The sequence below is a fragment of the Vulpes vulpes genome, chromosome 16, assembly GCF_048418805.1.
Source record: "Vulpes vulpes isolate BD-2025 chromosome 16, VulVul3, whole genome shotgun sequence".
NCBI lineage: Eukaryota > Metazoa > Chordata > Mammalia > Carnivora > Canidae > Vulpes > Vulpes vulpes.
In genome coordinates this window covers 62878903-62899729 of record NC_132795.1, presented here as the reverse complement: position 1 = coordinate 62899729, position 20827 = coordinate 62878903, and the positions used below count along the sequence as shown (strand labels likewise).

The following is a 20827-nucleotide window of genomic DNA, read 5'->3' as shown; positions in this document are numbered from 1 at the left end:
ACAGTGCCATGGGCAGAACACTGAACAAAGGCTTCAGTTAATGGTTTCCGTCCTCAGGAGGAGCGAGAGAAGCAGCATACTGGAGCAGGCATCTCTCCCATCAAAAACAAAAGCTAGAGAAAGCACAGTTAGATTGGCACATTGCTATCTGCTGCTTCCCTTCTGCATTTTTTTCAGGAATCAATGTTCAACTTTGGTCGTTTGAGGACAGTATTTTTGAAGATGTTTTAATGTCTAAAATAGCCAATAGCTAAATGCACAGTTTTTCTGTCTCTTTTAATTAGCTTGTTAGCCTCTTCCTCTTTATTTATTGTAGATCTTATATTCCTCTATTCTTCTATCCTTTCTGAAGAGCACTACACGTTTATACTGTTATAACCCTTTCTCTGCTCTCACAGTGACTATGTTTTCAGGCAAAGATGTGCCTTTCCCCATCAAAATTTTACCAGGGCATAGCTTTTAATTACTGTTTCCCCATCTCCAGTAGGAAACTTTCCAAACATAAATTTCTAATCAAAAGGTTTCCAAGTGTACCTGGCTGTCTGGAAGCCAGACTCAGTATATGAAGATAAGGATGCGCCACGTCCCTTGGTTTTTTATTTTGATTATCTAAAGCCTCCTTGAAGCCCCCGGCACTGTTTGTCATGCCAAATCCATGTGCATCGGGCCTCTGACCACACTTTAGTCTCACCAGCTCCTTCCTGAACAGGCAGCTGCAAGTCAATCTAAGGGGCGTGAGGATGATACCCCCACTTTCCAAGCTTCTGGCCATCCTGGAGGCCACGGATGCCTGCAATGTGATTTTCCTGGCTGACCGTGGATTGATGTAGCTCCTGAGAATTCTTTGGCTCTCTTCCTACATGGATTTGGCTTTCTTGATCATTCGGCCGGTTGTGTCAGCCAGAGCCTGCCGTGCCCATGCCGGCACAGAGCAAGTTCCTGGCTGCAGGGCGCATGTCCCCCAACTCCTGTCTCCAGCTGGCAGGAGCTGGCATCACCTTCCCCCTAAGTGCCCTGTGGCTGTCATCATCGCTACCTGTAGTCCCATGGCCCCCACGCAGGCTCCTCAGCCATGGCCACATGCCATTGACCTGGCCACACCAGAGTCACTCACTCACCTGCTCTCCCCCTCTCCTCCACCTCTGCCTCCAGCGCATCTCCCTACAGCTCCCAGCGTCTGCCAAGCTGACTTCAGCCCCTCAGCTTGTCCTTATGGCCATCAAGATATGCTGTCACCTGCCTTTCTCATCTCCCAGGCATCTCATCTGCAACTTCCATAACTTCTCATCCCTCAGTGGGACCATTTCACCCCCAAGCCCACCCATTTCACCATATCCAATCACATCAGCCCAGCCCTCAAGGCTACCCCAACTGTCCCCTCTTACAAAACCACCTCCTCCATAAGCTAACAGCAAAAATTCTCCCTGGTTTATCACCTCTAGGACCATTATGTTCAGAGCAACAGAATGCAACTTTTTCCTTTATTATGGTTCCCCCATTAAACTAAAAGAAATACACATTTGACATAATGACTCAAACAAATAAGAGTGCATCACAAAAGCGAAACGCTGCCTGGAGCCTCCCTCCTGTGCCTGCCCCTCCCCACCCCCGTAACTAATAGTAACGGTCTGCAAGGAATATTTCTATGCTTCCCTCGGCCTGCAGATGCCACCAGGTTCCTCAGTGTCCACACATGATCTGAAAGCGACCATTGTCTCCTGGGCCTCAGCTCACGCAAATGCAGAGGGAAAATGTGTGATTGTGTTTGATCCTTTGTTTGCAAAGGAAGAGGTCGCAGCCAGCCCTCTGACTTGGCACGGAGCGTGTCCCCATCTTCTGGCATCATACGGGGGATTCTTCCAGCTGAGGTTTTCCCAGACTGTCAAGTCTGAGTCGACCTACTACCCACTGCAGGTGGCCCAGCGTTCGCTGTGTGCCTGGCCAGTGATTTATTGTTTCCCTGCACAAAATAAGAATTAAGAGTCTCTTTGAGAGGAGCTATGCCATGGCCACCTTCCTTAACATAGGTTAACGAGGGAGACAACCTGATAAAACAAACAAAAAACAAAAACACAACGTGGTACTTATAGGTCACATTTATAGGTATACTTCTTTTTTGTGAAATGAGTTGTATCCCTGAAAATTTTAATGCCACATTTTATAAATCAAATTCTATTCCCTTCGGCTTTTCATAATTTCACAGAGAATTTCCCATAATTTTTTGGTTGACTCTTAACTGGCAGCAGTTCTTAATTTAAGCTTTAAATTTCTTTTTCCTTTTGCCAAGTTTTTACATTTAATGTTCTGTAAAACAATTAAGGCCCCTAGGGAGGCCCCTATTTTAATCATAACAAAAACTATTATTTTATTATTTATAAGATGTTTTATGATGTTCCTATAATGAATGAACCCCTTCAAATATCTCTTCTTTTAATGTTAGGTTTTCAGATGGTGCTTTTAAAGTACGGTTTGACTTTATTTTAGGGTGTGTGTGTACGTGTGTGTTAGTGTGCATGTGTGCATATACACATAAAATTTTTTAACGCAATTCATAAGCTCTTCCTTCCCTAACATGAGAATGCTGAGGGAGGCTTTCAGAACTACGTGTGTATCTTGAGAGGCAGGGATTCTGGAATTACCTCATCTGGTGCCAGCAGTTCTTGGCTCGAGCCTGTTCCTCTGCCTGGTGTGGCCAGCCTTGCTTGCTGAGCCTCTACTAGTACATAGCCTTGCCCCTCAAAGTGTACCGAGGGAGGTAGCCCCACCTGGGAGCTAGTGGACAGCTCAGACGCTCAGCTTAGAATCAGCACACCGTGCATGTCAGCACTCCCAAGCACAGCTTTAAACCCATGCACGTTCCCTGGGCTGGGCATTTAGTAGGTGCTCAGTGAGCTAGTTACCTGGTTTCATCACCTTCCCCTAAAGCTGGTCCCTTCTCTGGGTTTTTACAGCACTGTCTGTAGTCTTCTGGAATCATTAGCAGGTCACACATGACCGTTGGCTTGTAATTGATCCCTTCCTGGGTTCTGGATCAGGAATCACTTCCTTTGTCCCCATTTCAGACCTGCTGAGTTAGAATCTTTGAGGGTAGGGCCAACTCCCTAGCTGGTTCTTTGTAGCCAAAGTTGGAAAGCCAAGAGACCCCATGTTGACCGGTGGGACCTCTCAAGGGTTAACAGTGAGACACTTGCCTCGGGTGGAAATGACGTTGATTTTCTTCATTTAACAAAAATGTACTGGGAGTTAACTAGGTGGTGGGTGTTTTGCAAGAACCTAAAATTAGCACATCATATAAACACATCATAAAAAGAGCCACACAATCAAATATTTGTGACATGCATTCGTAGTTTAAAAAGCACTCTGCCATTTGTCATCTTAACTGCTCAGTGTGGGCAGAGCCAGGACATGGAGCTGGGCCTTCCTGAGGCTGGCCTGGGCTGCCCCTGTGCTCCTGTGAGTTCCAGAGGCAGAGGAAGGGGAGGCAGGCAGCATGGGACTGCTGCCTGTGTGGAGCACTGTGAAGGGAGCCTCTCGCACTCACGGGAGTAGCCCATCACTCACATTGGGAGAAGATGGAAGGTGAGGGTACTTTTCCCTGCAGATGTACCTCCCACATGCCAGGACTGAAAGAGAGAGGCTCTTTGTTCCCACAGCTCAGACTGTTCAGGGTCCCCCACAAGGCTGAAATGGCTGCCCTGTGGCCTTAGGATAGAAAGTGTTCCTCCTCTGGAGAGGGGAAGGCAGGCCATAGAGGGAGATGCAGATGCAGGCAGGAAATTGTGCAAGGCAACAGGGAGTCTCTGGCAGCATACCAAAAAGGGCCGCCCCCAAAACCATTGCAGGATCACCATTCTCTGCACCTGACTGGGCTCAGGAAAGTCCCTAATTTAGTCCTCGTCCCAGAAGAAACCCCAACAAATCCATCTTTCTTTTGTCCAGATTAACCTGAAATTGTGTCCTCTAAAACTTCTTACTGTCCCATGGCGTTGCTCCTAAAATTGATCGGCAAGTCAGTTCCCCGCCACCTTCAGAGTCTCATGAGTGGATTCTTACCTGTGTCACCAAAATTGGACCACCGCCAGGGGAAGGGCTTGGAACACCTACCCACATGTTCGTGAATTCTGTGTGCATGGAGTTGCTAGTTCACCAAATTCCACAGCCATTTGTAATCCCCCAGTACTTAAGGCATTAGCAGAATTCTGTCGTGGGTGGCAAAGGAGAGGCTTTTTCCAGTCCTGATATCCATGTTTGCCAAAGTCAAATTAAGAGAATGATCTGTCATATTTGATCGTGGAGAACTGAGGCAGGAAAATTACCCCTCACATTCATGCACCTCTTTCCAGAGCACAACTAAGGCCAGAATTCCCTGCAAACCTGCTCCATAGCCCGGTGGCTCTGTCTTGTGTCCCTTGCAGCACACCCACCGGGGCCTGGCCCACAGCTCCAGGGCTTTCTGTCTCTCAGTGGTGCCTTGCAAGAGGGCGTTTGTTGGCCAAACCTCTTCTCTGCCCATGAGACAGAAGGACACCACCATGTGACCCACAGGAGCTGTCATGCTGGTTGACATTGGGCCCTCGGCCCTTCCTTTTTTATTTTGTAACCTGCTGGGGTGTCTCAGGTAGGGCTGTGGTTTCACCCCTGAAACTCTAAGAGGCAGCTCCCCGCTAGCCCTGGGCACATCCTCATTCTGTCTCCTTCCACTTTTATGTCACATGTAGAAGAGGTCAGGGACGTGGGCTGTGAATGGAGGAGAGACAGGTGGATATACCGGAGCCAGTGCTGGTCCCGGGGTGATGGGGACAGTCTCTGTGGCGGTGCTTTCCCACGCAGAGCCCCTCTGACCACAGCGCTGGCAGCGTCGCTCAGGGTAGACACTGTCCTGCAGGCGCAGGCATCCTGACTGATTGTTAGCAGGACCTTCTGCCATGGTGCCACCGATAGTCCAGCATCCTGGCCCGGAGGAGCTGTCCCAGCACTGGTGCCCACACTGCCCAACTGCCACCCACGCGTCACAATCTGGCCCTGGAGGCCACATGGCTTGAAGCCAGGGCTGGTCTGCACCCCCGAGTGGTCCGTATGAGCTGGCCCCAGCCGAGTCCCCCTGGGGAATTACAGGCCATGTCGAGTGGTGGCTCCTGTCCCTCAGGGCACTGTCAGGGCTGTAGATTAAATTATTCTCGCTTGTAGTCTGCAGCTTCGCCATCCCACTGGATTAGTACCTGGGATGTGAACATTTGATCACACATAGCTTTCGTGAGACTTGACCTAACCGTGTCTGAGTGTTTGGTGTGGGGGTCCACATGGCTCCTTAGATCCCCTGGGCAGGCTCAGCCTTCCGGAGCTCCCAGAGGGCCAGGGATCATCAGACACCACCCCGCCCACCTCCAGGGCCCTCCCCTTTGTGGCCTTGGGTGAGCAGACTGTTGTCATGAGAAGCCGGACACACATGGCCAGCGGCCAGCACCTCTTGGTAGTGGGCCTCGGAGCCCCTGCTACTTGGGAGACAAGGATGCCTCTGAGCCAGCTGTGTTGCGCCCCCTCGTGGCCACACTCGTGAAACTCTCCTAAGTGTGTCCCAGCGCTGATGCCTGTGGAAGCGGGACATCATCAACAGACCGGGGTTTCCCTTTTCCATGTTACCCTACACCCACCTGCTGCCACCAGTCTGCTCACCCTGCCAGCAGCTCCTCACCAGGGACAGTATTCAGGACATCCGCTTCCGTTCTTTCTTTCACTATCAATGCTAAGAGTGGAGAAAAACATGGACTTGTTCAGGCTAAAGTGTTACTGGCTTAGCTTAAGGACGTGCACATCCTTTGATACGTGCATTTTAAGAATATTTCAGCACCATGGAGCCCGCTACCCCCAGGGGCCTCTAACCATGCAGACAGGGAAGGTGGGAAGAGGAAATCTTGTCAGCCCAGCTCCGGGTCTGCTCAGCCCAGTGACAAAAGCAGACTCTTCTGTGGCCATCGCTGACTCAGTAGCTACAGTTTCAGACTTGCGTGTGTTTTACGCCATGTGCCCATAGGCCCTGCCACCTGATTCCCCCAAAACATTAGAAAACCAAACTCTAGAGATGTCTGGGGGTGCAGTTGGTTCAGCGTCTGCCTTCAGCTCAGGTTATGATCTCGGGGTCCTGGAGCTGAACCCCAAGTGGGGCTCCCTGCTCAGCAAGGTGTCTGCCTCTCCCTCTCTCTCCACCCCCCACCCCATGTTCATGTCTCTTGAGTGCTCTTTCTCTTGAATAAATAAATAAAATCTGTAAAAAGAAAACTAAACTCGAGTAAGGCCATACAAGTACTCCAGTTCCAGGGCAATTGGATTGATCTAGAAGCACTTGTACACACTTTCTCTTTCACACACATACATCACTCAGTGGCAGCGTTCACACGCTTCCTTGCGTGTGCTTCCATGTGATTGGCACAAGCTGAGGGAGGCCGGCGTGCCGACTGCTGACAGTGATACGAAGGGTTCAGGGCAGAGAGGGTGGCTGGGCCGGGGCACCCGAGGACACGGCTGGACCCTTCTCTGGGTCTGTCTCTCCGTTACCCATCAAGAGCTTGCCCTGAGCCCCAGGACCTGAGACTAAGGAGAGAAACTCCTTAGGGCTGAGGGTGCACTGAGGGCATCTCCAGTACAGACTCTGCCCATCGTCCCGCCGGCGGGGGGCTTTGTGGTGCGTGATGAGGTGTCCTCGCCTGGTGAGGAGTCCTCCGTGAGAGCTGGGGGCGAGCTCTGGTGCAGGAGAGCTCTGCACGTCTAGTGGGACAGCGTATGGATGGCCTCGTGACTGTGGCGGCAGATTCTTCTGACCAGGTCATTTGTTTTTTTGTGTGTTTTGTTTTGTTTGTTTTTTTTTCAGGTCATTTGTTTTGTGTGTGAAGGGCCATTACCTGAAGGTTGTCACATCCCATAGCAGCCCTTCCTCTTAAAATAACGAAGCCACCTACTAGTAAAGATAATTCATCGGGATGTTTCCCATGAAGGGGACGCCCTCCTGGGGAGCTGCCCTAGATTCTGGGACGAGTGGTCCTTCCCGCCCACACATGACTTTCTCAGGGAATATATGCTGTGCACACGCATGCACACGTACATGCACACATAACACTCAGGTTTCCCATGTGGTACAGTCAGTTATGTGCAGAGGAAAGTTTGCTTACAGTGCTGCCCAGAGTTTCCAAAGATGTGTGCAGGACACATGGGCTTTGGTTCTATAAACCCAAGGGCCGAAGGAGTGGATCTCAGGATCCTGACGGAGAATGCTTACACTCCCCTCCTGGGTAACGAGAACCAAATCATGTTGACTGTTGGCTCCTCTGACTCAGCCAGTGACGGTGCCAGTCTGGGGTGGTCCTCGATGGCAAGGGGGGATATTGTAGAGAAGGGCGCCCCCACGGCTTCCTCCCCTGGGATCAGTGCCTTCCGCCTGCCCCCAGGCCTCCTGGGTTTGCTCTGGGCACCTGCACCGGTGCTTTACAAGATTATGTTGTCAGTTTCTAAATAAGATTATACTTCCCTTACCACTTGATAACGTAGGGGTGTTAACCCACTGGGTTTCAATTCTGTGTGTCTTTCCAGAAAGAGAAGAAGAGTGGGCTGCTGAAGCTTCTCGCTGGGGCTTCCACCAAGAAGAAATCTCGCTCCCCACCGTCCATCTCTCCAACCCACGAAGCCCAGGTGGCAGCAGACACCTCACTCCAGGGTGCCGTGGGGCCCGAAGTGTCCTCGCTGTCCATGCATGGCAGGGCAGGCTCCTGCCCCATAGAGAGTGAGATGCAGGGTGCTGTGGGGATGGAGCCGCTGCACAGAAAGGCGGGCTCCTTGGATCTGAACTTCTCCTCATCCCCCTCCAGGCAAGCACCTCTCTCCATGGCTGCCATCCGTCCGGAGCCCAAGCCTTTGTCCAGGGAGAGGTAAGGGTGGGGGCAGGGCTCACGTCCTCTGGCACCTTGGTGTGGGCTAATCTCCGAGATGGGAGCCATTTGGGGGGAACAGTGACAAGGGGATCTTCAGATTAAATTGACCAAACATCCCTCTTACCCACATCTGCTTGGTTCCTGAGCTTGGTTGGTAAGGGTCAGATAAAACACACTTGGGAAAGAAGGGAACATATTTCACATTCTGAATCCACCGGGGTCCTGAGTTTAGTATTTGCAAGAGATTCATCAGGAAATTTGGCACTGATGGGGTCCTGAGCCCAGAGAGTGAGCAATGACGTTGGTGAGGGACCACACCCCCTCAACCCCTGGACTGGACCCCCAGGCTGATCCCATGGTCTGTGTGCCCCACCCCGGAAGCAGCTGTGACACCTTAACATTAGAAAGCATTACCCCCAATCTGGCTTCAAGGTATATAATCTTTTGGGTTGAACCACACAAAATTGCCAATATTCGTTTGCTTTTCTACCAAAACCAGGAATTTCACAGTTAAGCCTAGAGTTGTACAGAGCAATAAACTGGGTCCCCTGAGGAGCCTTGGGTGTTGAACTTTACCAAGGCTGGAGGCTGGCCCCCCAGTGGACGGGTCCTTCGAGAGCTTCACATAAGGGTTAGAGGGCACCGCACAGAGAGGGAACGAGCTCTCCCTTCTAAGCGAACACTGTGTAAGTGGTAAGACTGCGAGTGGCCTCCTGAGCAGGCGATCCTGGCATGTGTCAGGATCCTTGCCCTGTTTTGCCACGCTGATGTCGGCCAGCCCTCTCCTGCATCCCCTGGTGCCTGGGGAGGGAAGGCCACCCCTATCCCCAGCGCCCACTGACCTCTGGCACCAAGGCCGGGCTGGCTGAGGTTCCGTGTAGATGAGGGAAGATGCACCTCTTCAGTCAAGGCCCAGATGGTGGATGCTGCAGATGTCATGGGGTCTGCTCTGCTGCCACCACTCAGCTGGGCCGTGACAGTGTGAAGGCAGCTGCAGACAACACAGAAATGGTGGGTGTGGGTTTCCTGGTAAGACTCCACTTACGGCCCCGGGAATTTAAATTTCATGTGATTTTCTTGTGTCCTGAAATATTCATATTTTGATTTGCTTTTCAACCATTTAAAAAACCAATGGTGGTACTCTTGGCTCTCAGGCCACACGGACCGCTGCAGGCAGACCTGGTGGGTGGGCGTGGGGCCGGGCTGGTGCTCTGGACTCGGGCACTGGGCTCCCCATGTGGCAGGGCCTGGGGGTCCCTGACACTGCCGTAGCAGGGCCGTGCTCCCGCCCACTTCTAGAGCGAGAGCTAGCAGGGGTGATGTGCCACTCAGACGCTCTGCAGGCGGTGTGGTGCCAGCCGCAAATCCCAGGCTGGGCCCACAGCGTCCCATCTTGCTCCAAGGGCCTTGTGCTTGGTACCTCTGCCCTCATGGGAGCCCTAGAGCACATCCCATCCCATAGATTGAAAGCTGAGGATTGTTGAGAGGCTAAGGGATTGGCCCAGCACCACACAGCTCGGTAGCAGCTGAGCCAGGGACTGAACCCAGGGCTCCCCAGCTGCTCTGAGGAGCACGGTCAGCAGTCGCCCCAATGTATCATCTGCCCACAGAGGGATCTGGGTGTCTCTATCCTTTAAACTGCATGGATCTTGCCCTGCCAGGACGCCTGCATGTGCTCCACAGGTGACCACGGCCCTGTGTGTCTGACCTACACCTGCTGTGCAGACTCAGTCACTGCAGGGCCCACTGCCATGAGCTGCCTTCCCCTCTGCACATCCCCAGCCCCGAGGAGACTGGGCTCACCGTACCACACCATCCCCACACCACACGTACATACATGCACACATACACACACCACACACACACACACAGACCCCCCAGACACCACACACACGTACATGTGCACACTCCACACACACACCACACGTGCACACACATGCCACACACACACCACACACACGTACACACTTCTCTCTCTCTTTCTCCTTCCCTCCAGGGAGCCTCCTCCAACTGTGTGGCTCTTTCATGTCAGAACCTTCTTCCTTCCACAAGACCAACCACCAGCTGCCTGTGATTTCTGAATGTGGCTCCCAGTCCCTTTGCCTCGGATCACAAAGCTGGTGGCTCCTGAGAAGGACAGACCTAGGTATTTCAGACATGCTCTCATATCTCCCCCGGGTTTCTGTTCTCCTCACATCCCTCAACTTCCAGACGCCTTAATAAAAGGTCTTAAAAGACCTATTCTAAAAAATCATGAAAGTCTCTGATTAACTAGAAAGTTCAGAGAATTACTCTCATTCTGTGAATATTCCATCTAATCAGGGCTTATTGTACCCAGAGATTCTTGGCACCCTGCTTGTCCCCAGCACGCCGTGCAGCTCATTAGTGATGAGAGTTTTCAAAATACAGCTTGAAACCAACGACTGCCTAATAAGCCCCCAAATGCCCCCTTCCCTCACTCTGTAACAGCCCATAGGCTGCCTCATGTCCTGGGGAGCTCCTGCAGGTCGGAGTGAGGGTTTCACAATGCAAAGGCTTCATCTCCAGGCTGGGGCAGGTCCAGAAAGCACTTGGCCTAGAGCACTGCAGGTTCCTGAATAAAACTTAGCTTGCAGCTGGAGGGGAGCAGCTGTAACAAGACTCCCTGCTGCAGATGCCACAGGTCTGTAGAGTGCCTGCGTGTGCAAGGCCACCTTACAGTTCGCAGTGGAAGGAAGACAAAGGGCACCCGGGGCTCACACTCCTAGGAGGTGTCTGCCACCGGCATGCTGAGAAGGGGCTTCCCTCACCCTGAGTGGAGCGGCTGGGCTCTGGCTGCTGCGTGTGGGTGTCTCTTATGTACACACTCCCTCAGGTCTCTCCATTTCCCCCCTGAGGATTCAGGAAGACATTGCTCCCACCGGGAGGAAGTGTGGGCTGGAGGGAGGCCACCCAGGAGAGTAAACCCTGGAGAGCTACCCCCAGGCCCATGGGGCCAGGCCTGCAAGTCAGCTCCCCAGGGGCAGGCCCAGCCCTCAGGAGACCCATAGGCACCAAAACCACAGGCCTAATGTGTAAACCAGAGTGCCCATTACTAAGTCTTCCTTGCGAACCTAATCTTTGGGCCATCTGGATATATTATGCCCTATGGACAGTGTGGAGGGAGTCACATTTCTGGAAGGTACTTCAGGAATACATAAGAGTGGTATAGTCACCGGACCCAGTGCCATTGTCTAATGCCTCGTCTCCCTGGCAGGGATGTGCCGAGCCTGGACAGGTGTGGCAGACTTCTCGAGCCAGCCGTCCCACTGCCTCTGGATGTCTCCCTCCTGGCTCTCACACTTTGGGGAAGTTGTGCAGTGGCTCTGAGAAATGGGCACGCTTACCACTTACCAGCCAGTTCACCCAAATAGGTGTCTTACTTCTTCGAGTCCCCATTCCCCCACATACAAAGTACAGATATTAATATCTATTTGTAGTTATAATATTTGTAAAACACATGGATCCAAACCTAGGAAATTATGAATGCATAAAAAAGAACAGTAATAATATATGAAATAATATATGTAATAATGTGCAATGGTGTGACATACATAAGAATAACGTGATGACCCCTCCAGTGCTGACTGGCACCCCCTCCTCCACTTTTGATTGGAAAGTCGTTTTTCTCACATACTCACACACTCAATATATTTATCCTCACCTCTAACCAGCCTGTGAATTGTTTGGCTTTGTTATGATTTCAGAGATTTTTGGCTTTGATCTGTTATGTGTCATAGTTGGCAGAATAATGGCTTCCCAAAGATGTCTATGCCCTAATCCCCCAAACCATGACTGTGTGGCCTCACATGATCTCAAGGAATGAAGGCTGCAGGCAGAATAAGGTTGCCAACCAGCTGGATCTAAAATGGAGAGATGATCCTGGATTATCTGGGCGGGCCCAGTGTGACCACAGAGTCCTTGTAGGTAGAAGAAGAAGGCAGCACAGAGGGTCAGAGTGATGCAGTGAGGACTCCAGTGGCCATTGCTGGCTTTGAAGTGGAGGAAGGAGTGTTCAGCCAGGAATGCAGGAAGCTTCTAGGAGCTTACCGAGGGGGAAGTGCATTCTCCCTAAAGCCTCCAGAAGGAACTCAGGGTAGGAGACTGGATTGGATGTCTGACCTAAGGAACTCTGAGTAAGAAATTTGTGCTGAATGGTGCCCCTGATTCTGTGGAAATTTGTTACAGCAGCAACAGGCAACTAATAATACGTGTGACGATGGTAGAGTTTAGTGTTCAAGATGAAGACATACGCTTATTTCCAGGCTCCTAGAGGGCCCTGCTCTGCCATGATCACAGTCTACCAGCTTGGGGATCACGCATCCTCAACAGCCCGGAAGCAAGTGCTCGGAAGAGCCTGCCCCTTGGAGTGCCCCCTGGCACCCACGTTGTCAGGGAGGAGCAGATGACACATTTGCTGAGGACACTCCACACCTCACATGTAAAGCTACTTGCAAGGTGCAGGAGTAAGAATTCATTGTGATGTTCAGCCTTCTGGTTTCCTGAGTTCTGTGTCTGAAAGTGATCCGTGGTTGACATGACCTTTACTCAGCACAGGGCTGTCTCATGACTGGTGACACCACAGTCCTAGCCCGGGAGGAGCTGCTGTCCTTAACTGTTCGTGTGGCCCTTTGTGTCTATAACAGGGGCTATCAGGAAAAATAGCTCAGTCTTGGAATGATCTGGACAGAAACGTTAAATGCCCAACTCTTATACATAAGGCCCACATCATCCATCTGGGCTCATTAAAACATTGAATTGCTCAGAAGCACCAAATTACTATTTTTTCTAGCAAATTACATTTTCAGAGTTGCTTGTTGTTTCACATCTGGCAGTTGAGGCAAAAGCCAAAGCTTGTGTCTGAAGTCTGAGGAATCATGTTATTCTTTGCCTTTTCTTCCTCGGGGAAGAGAGGGAGGTGGGTGTCTGGAGAAGAGGTAGAGGGTAGCAGAGCCACAGGTAGGCCAGCCCTGGTCCTGCCCGTCGCATACACAGCCTGGCTGCCAGAGGCGTGGGAGGGTGCAGGCTTTGCAGTGCTGGTCGCTCTCACAGACCCCATCCACACACACACACAGTGGCCATCTGTCCTCCAGGGAGGGGCTGCAGGCAGCCATATACAGTTTCAGGGCTGGGAGGAGGGTGGGAGGCATACTGTCCTTTCTTTCCTCCTTTGTACCTCAAAAGCCAGTGTCTGAAGTCCAGGGACAGCGGTGAGAACTGGCCCAGCCCTCCCTTACCTGCAGCTGTTGCAGAGCACTTAGCTTGCCTGGCTGGCCCTGCTTCCTTCCTGCTGGCCTGCCAGGTTGGCCCCAGGAGCCACCTTGCTCTCTGCCCCCTGCCCTCACAGCCCGGAGCAAGCCAGGACTGTGAGCTCCCCAGAGTGGGGGCCTGGCTCGTCTCTGCCTGCACATCGTCCCCCAGCTTCCGGGGCACCAACCCCAGCTGCTGCAAGCTGTGACTTCCCAGTCCTCCTCTGATGGGCCAGCGCACCAGGCCCTGTCAGCAGGTGGCTGAAGAATGAAGATTTGCTGGCACTTTGACCTTGACTCTCAGACAGCAGCAGGCAAACGTTCGTCCATAGAACTGGTAGAAAATCTACTTCCTGGACCCATCAGAGATTCATCAGTAGGTCCACGATAGAGCCAGAAACCTGACCCACAGGTCCTGTAGTCTATGGCCAAACTTTTAAGAAATGCTGACGTGTTTTATAATGTCCTGGTTTCTTCCAAACCAGAACATACAGGTCAGAGGCCCCGTGCAGAGAGCCCCTCGACAGTCCTCAGGACAGAGCTGCTGGGACACCCAATGGTCTCCTTCAGGAGCCCTCGTGTGGTTGTGCTGATGGGGGCACAGGCAACAGCTGGCAGCCCAGGGAACATCTTCCCTCCTCCCCTGCCAGGAGACAGCAGCAGACAGTGTGTGCTGGGGGTGCCCCTCTGAGGCCCAGCAGCACCCCTCCCCCAGCACACGGCTCCTCCCCTACTCATGGAGGACCCTGAAGGCCATGGGTCACCCAGCTCCTGGCCATTCGTCTGGCTGGTATTCCCTCCTGTGGCCAGAGGCCAACAGCAGGAGGTGAGGTATACACCCTGGGCAGGGAGGCTGTTTGCCAGGTGGTTTGCGTGGCCACAGTCCAGCTACTCACACTGCCCAGCCTCCACAGCAGCAGCAGAAGCTGCCCTCAGCCAGCGGCTGCCTCACCCCTCCCGCCAGGCTCCCAGGCTGCTCCTTCCGTGGGCTGACCACGACACCCTCTGGCCCCTAGGCCCTCTCCAGGCCCCCCCGCCACGTCCCCTCAGGAACACAGTCACTGCACTCCTATGTACTGGGCTGGTTGTAGGCCGGGGACACAACCAGAGTGTGGGGTGATAGGTGCTGCTGACCCCAGCTCGCCTGCCCCTGCCAGTGCAGGAGACCTACCGTGGGCACCGCATGGGTCCCGGCCGGCCCGTGGACCGGTGAGCCCCAGAGAGACGGCAAGGGAGGTGGCGGGCAACAGCAGCCTGCAGAACGGAGCCCGAGCAAGCGGGGAGGTGGAGGAGTGCGCAGGCGTTCAGAGGGCACTGAGCACACCGCCGTCCCCGAGTGCAGGGGAAGGCCGCCGATGTTTGCACTGCACAACCACTGAGGGACACCGACTGAAGGGTCTGGTGGGCAAGGGTCTGGCGGGAAGCCAGAGTGGGCAAGCTCTGTGCCCTGGAGGGACCCCCAGGATAGCCCTCCGGATGCGGGGCTCTGCACTGACTTTCAGCTGGGGCTTTTCAGGAGTGGGGAGCAGCTGCACCTGCCAGCCACAAAGCCCAGCTGCAGTCAGGACTTGGCTGCTGCCCGGGAGCCGCCTCCATGCACCGTGGGGCAGGTGGGTGCCTCGCAGCGCCGCCCATGATAGTTACCAGCCCGGGCTGGCATTGGGTATCTGCCCCTGAGATGCTCCCTGAGGGGTCAGGGGTGTAGCCGGCTGGAGAATGGGGACAGGTGACAGCAGCCAGGCTGAGAAGCACTGAGAGACACAGGCACCAGGGCACGCATTCCTTGGCCCCTGGTGGTATTTTAGAAGACTTTTTTTTTTTAAAGATTTATTTATTTATTTATGATAGACACAGAGAGAGAGAGAGAGAGAGAGAGAGGCAGAGACACAGGCAGAGGGAGAAGCAGGCTCCATGCCGGGAGCCCGACGCGGGACTCGATCCCGGGACTCCAGGATCGCGCCCTGGGCCAAAGGCAGCGCCAAACTGCTGAGCCACCCAGGGATCCCCTAGAAGATGGTTTTTAACTGTCTTCTGAGGCCTGGTGGACAGGTGTGGGATGTGGGGTGTGTGCTGGCCCAGGGGCTTCAGATTCTTGGTGAGGGGCTAGCCAGAGGGTCAGACCTTTTTCTCAGATCCAGGGAGCTGAGGGTGGCAGCACGCAGTGCCTACACATCCCTTGGACCTGCCGTGGCCAAGGGGATCCTCCGGGGTCTGTGCTGGGTCAGAGCTCTGGCCTCAGCTCCCCTTCAAGGGACCAATAGGAACAGTCGCGTCTCTGGTTGAATTTTATGTCATGTTGGTCTGAAAACAGGGCCCCACAGAGGCCTCAGGCTGCAGGGAAGCACCCAGGTCTTTCAGAAATGAGATATGTAAAAACTTGGATCTCAATTATGATGTGATTTCAGCCAGTTCAGGTGCTAAGGCCATAACATCTTAAGATTTTCGGAGCCATTTAGAAAGGGTGACCATCTTACCAACATGATGTCGAGAACACCTGGCACATCACATGGGGCCACCACCTAAGAGGTGTCCTCCACTTCCCTGCTCTTCAGAGAAGGAAACCCACCCTCTGGAGGTGAGGACAGTAGCCCTGGGTCACGCAGCCAGGATGGACAGAACTGAGGATGCAGCCACGTGTCCTGCCCTCCCCCAGTGTCTGCCCCGGGACTACAGTGGCTGTCCTCTGCCCCACCCAGGGGAGACTGCGGTCTGAGAGGGGCGAGAGGGAGGGAAGCGTCCCAGCCACATGGAGTGGGCTCTGGGAGGACACCAGGGGAAATTATTTTTTAAATTTTAATAAAAAATGAAAAGGTTGCAAAAAAAATTTTTTAACAGAAATTTTTAAAAGCAGAGGAAGTAGCCCCAAATTATAACAATTTACAACAGACAGGGAAAAGGAAGGGAAGAACAGAGAGAGACCTTGAGAGCAGGCCTTGGGGTCAGGCTCACCCCGTATGGTGTCTGTCTCCCCCAGGTACCGCGTGGTAGTCTCATACCCTCCCCAGAGTGAGGCGGAGATTGAGCTGAAGGAAGGTGACATCGTCTTTGTGCACAAGAAGCGAGAGGACGGCTGGTACAAGGGAACCCTGCAGAGGAACGGCCGCACCGGTCTCTTCCCAGGCAGCTTTGTGGAGAGCTTCTGAGGACCTGCCCCCCACACCCTGCTCCTGGGCACCGAGGCTCCCCGGGGTCCCCAGGGGGTGAAGAGAGGAGGTCCAGGCCGCCGAGGGTCCTGGGTCCCTCTCAAGGCTCCTGGCAGGCCACCCTGGACGAGGACGGGAGCTGAGGGACGCAGGGTCGCGCCTCCACCCACAGCCCCCAGCCGAGAGTGCGCCCCGGGTGCATCTCCGACCAAGATGCTTCCCTCTGCGTGAACTGTAAAGAAATGTCATTGAAAAGAGAAGCTGTTGATGCGGGTTGATTGCTCTGTGCCGACTGCTAAGCGGGCGGGCTTGCTGGCTGCCCACCGAGCCTGGAGCCTGCCGAGGGGCGGCGGCCAGGGCCCAGGGCGTCAGCATGATGTCTCGATGGGCTGCCCAGGGCTTCCTGTGGGGGATCCAGATTGCTCCATCACCTCTCTATATACCTCAGTCACCTGCCACCCGGCCGCACAGCAAGGGTGTTCCCGGCGCAGGGCCTTCGCCAGGTCCGTGGGGTCCCCGGGCCAGCCCAGCGCACAGCTCCCATCGCAGGCGCCAGATCGCACTTGGCTTTGTTTCCTGCCCATGTTATAAGCCACACATTTCTTTTGCCGCCACTGTCCCTTTGCATTGCTTCTTTCTTACAACATCTTTTTAAGGTAAAGCTGTTAGACTTTCTATATTTCTAATAGGTCATACATTGCCTATTTTTCATACATCTGGTGCTGCCTTTTTGTAAAACCAGTAATGACTTGGTTGAGCTTGAAAGAAAAAATATCTAAGTTGATGTCAAGTGGGCAGAATTTTTATACGTAGCATGTGAATTTTGGAAAACTCTGAAAAGCCCACGTACTCAACATCAGTGTCGGCTACTGCTCCGTGGAGAAGAGGGAACCACTTAAATAGTGGTTGGAGGGAGTTTGGTAAAAACCAGTTTCTTTAAACCCTTACCAAAGCTCCGTGCTATGTCTAGACAGTGGTAATTATTATTCAAGAACTGGAACCATTTCAAGGAAGGGTCACTATAAATATGCTTTTGTGTGGCAGTAAAAAGAACATGAAGGTCAACCCCAGCCTAAGAAGGCAGAATTTTCCTTTTATTGCTTTAGAGAAAATGAATACAATTAGCATAATCAAAATATGACTTCTTGGTACTGAAACGTGCAGTTTTTAACCAGAGTTCAGATTTACCACCTTGTGATGGTTTTGTCTTTTTTTTTTTTTTTTTTTTTAATAAATGCTTCCCTATCAGGCAGTACAGATGTTGGTGTAGAGACTGGAAGTACAATGAGGAGAACAAGGGATTTGAGGCATTGCTGCAGACCCAGAATCCAAGGGAGCTGGGAGGAGAAAAAGGAGGAAGGGGCACCTTTGATCCCGGCACCCTGCCCTGGGCGGGGTCCGTCAGAGCCTCCTCCTGAGCCCGGCAGCCCAGACCTCCCAGACACAGCCTGGAGAAGGCAGTCTCATTCTCAAGAGAGTCAGACCTTAAGAATACGTTCCTATCAGCTCAAAGTCACAATTCATAAGCCCCCTCTTTTTATTTTTACAAAGCTACTCAAGTTTAAATTAGGCTGACTAAATTAGCCTTTGGTAATGTAAGATTGCCTGGTTTTCAAAGATGCAACAAAATCCAGAAACACATTCCCTCGCCTGATGTGATGCCTTTGAAATACCAAATGTTTATTTTCAGAGTTCCTATTTGGGGATGTTACTTGGCTATTTGTTACTGCCAGGTGGCTACCATGCTGGTGATATCACACCTAGACAAAGGCTCCTCTCCCTTCTCCAGATGAGCATAGATTTAATAAGAGTTGAGAAATTTGTTCTGAATCAAAGAAAGACAAAATCTGGCTTAAACCTGGGGAGCCCCATACATGAGTTAATGACAACCAGAAGGTAACCATTTGCCATCAGTGCCAAATTAGTTGCCTGTAATGCACAAAAATCATGTGCATGTTTAAAATCATGCCATCACCAAAAATGTGCGTGGATTAACATGCTGAGACACATGTTCCCCAGTGAGACCAAAACTAACACAAATCCCCAGATAATAAGGAAAGCCTTTTTTTAAAAAAATGAAGACAGTTACCAAGCAACAAATAGACTAACTTGGACCTTCTTTCCTCTCCGAGCCACTGCCTACATGATGCTTGTGGTAGGTAGGAATCGCTGAACAGCCTAGTGACTGTGGGTGAGGCAGCAGCCCAGCAGGGCTCAGCACCCCTCACAGCAGAGAGTTGGGGCCAGCATCCCGTGCCTTTGAAAGGTGTCAACTGGCTCCTCTTGCAGCATTGCTGGGGCAGGCATTGGTATGACCTTGGGGAGGAAGCAATGCCATAGGCCAGCCATCACTGGGGCAGGACATCCTTTCAGGTGGGACTCACAGAGAGCAGGGAAGTGCACGATCAGCACCCGTGCTCTGGGCTGTTTTCAAACACATTCAACCAAATCCATCAGCCTTCATGACCATTTAGCCCACAGAGAGGAGCAGGAACAGAATTACCACCTTGTGATGATTTTGTCTTTTTTTTTTTAAATAAATGTTTCCCTATCAAGCAGTACAGATGTTGGTGTAGAGACTGGAAGTACAATGAGGAGAATAAGGGATTTGAGGCATTGCTGCAGACACAGAATCCAAGGGAGCCGGGAGGAGAAAAAGGAGGAAGGGGCACCTTTGATCCCGGCACCCTGCCCTGGGCACCACCATCTGGCCCTACAGAACAAACTCATTTTGGCTACTAAGATGAAACCAACACCTTGTCTGAACCCTCACACTCTACCCTGACCCAGCAATTTACACATCTTGGTTATTAGTGGCATTTGGCAGCCAAAGTGACTTGCTTTGAGGAATGCATAGAGTCCATAGCCACCACTGAGGCCCGCAGGCACTGAAGTGACAGGGACATCTGGTCCACCTAAGGGCCTCAGAAGTGGAGTGGGGAGACAGTGGGCAGCCAGTTCCCTGGAAGCCTCACTGTGTGAATGCCAGGCTCTGGTACCCCAAACAAGTTCAGCTGCCTGGCTGGGAAGTTCTTTGTACTTTGCACAGTTCACAAACACACACACACACACACACACACACACACCGATGTTTTTGTTATACACAAATGTCAGCGTGTGATTTTGAAAGAATTGACAGTGATGACAAACTATGATGCCTGTGTTTCTGAGTCTTTAAATAAAAATGAACATGGAGAGGTCTTGTGTCTGGATGATTCAAGCAGTGAGGTTGGGGCAGAGGCTGAGAGGGACCTGAGCAGAAAGGCCTAAGTGGGTAAGAGTGAGACAAGGCAGGTTCCTTACTGTGTCCCTGCTGGCCAGCACGTTGGCTCACACACCCACCATTGCAGAATGCTTCCATGTGGGAAGCACAGGGTGTTGGGCGATTAGGGAGACCAGGAATGTCAAGACAGCCATGTCCAACACATGCCAGAGATGCACTAGCTGGGCACTAAGTACTGAGCCAGCCACCCACTGGTGGGTGTGCAGGACCTCCAGTGGCTCATTTGCCTGAAAGGTGGAGTGACTTTTTGCAAATAATTCACCTTCCTTTCTTGTGGGAAAATGTTTTGTGTCAGTATTCAAGTCCATCAATTCCAGAAGTGCCTGGAATTGACCTCCCAGACCAGCACACTCAGAGCCCTGCCCTGGTCTTTCTGGCCCTCAGAGCACCTGGACTGTGGGGAGCTGTTCCCTGAAGCACAAGGAGGAGAGTACCTGGAATCCACTAACAGGAAGGACTTCAGGAGGCCACCAACCTCTAGGAAAGTAGGCCTGCCCCAGATCAACCTGATACACCAATGCCTGGCACAGGGCTGCCCTACCAGCCTGAAACATGTCAGGGTGCTTCCTGAAATAGGCTTTCACTGTCCTCGTAGCCAAGACACATACCACATATTCATTGACTATCACATATATCCTCGAGCTGGAAGAGAGCTTAGCAAGGAGCCATTTTACTCTTCTACAAAAAGTAAATGAATGTGTATAAGCACAGGTTATGAGTGGGGAGTCTGGTGAGGGCCCAGCACTATACTAAGAAAGTATACTACTTGCTCACATAACCCTCCCACCCTCAGTGAAACTCTGATCCTCATTCGCTAGATGAGCAATCAAGGTTAGAAGAGGTGAGATGAATGCCTCAGGTCCAATAGCTCACAGAATGCTATGACCTAGACTCAAGACTACTCCAGAAGCAGGACCCCAAACCCTCTACAGGAATAAAATGTCAAGAGTGAGCACATGAGAAGAGCGGACAGAGGACATGCAGGCAGTGCCCTTCACAATATGTCAGGCAAGGGTGCCTGGCAGGACAATGCGCAAGTCTGTGGGGCAGGGGTACCCTGACTATAGAGGTTGCTATGGCAACCTCACAGGACCTGGTGCCATTTTAACATTGAAATCACATAACTTCTGTCTGTGAATCCATGCCCGCTAAGCAAACAGGACTTCTTTCCCTTTGCCGATTTAACACCCACAGGGAGAACAGCTTTCTAATCAA

The 20827-nt window shown here is 52.2% G+C and overlaps 1 protein-coding gene across 3 annotated transcripts in view; it reads left to right on the top strand.

The window, feature by feature from the left end:
• Positions 1–19526, top strand: part of SH3RF3 (SH3 domain containing ring finger 3) — a 357161-nt gene extending 337635 nt beyond the window's left edge. For 2 of the 3 annotated variants that reach the window (XM_072742558.1, XM_072742557.1), the window contains 2 exons: positions 7582–7916; positions 16161–19526. In XM_072742558.1, the coding sequence (XP_072598659.1) occupies positions 7582–7916; positions 16161–16329 (504 nt within the window). In that variant the 3' untranslated portion in view covers positions 16330–19526. Of the gene's footprint in view, positions 1–7581; positions 7917–9915; positions 10066–16160 lie in introns of all 3 variants that reach the window. The other variant, XR_011997987.1, reaches the window with a different exon arrangement.
• The last annotated feature ends 1301 nt before the right edge of the window (positions 19527–20827 follow it).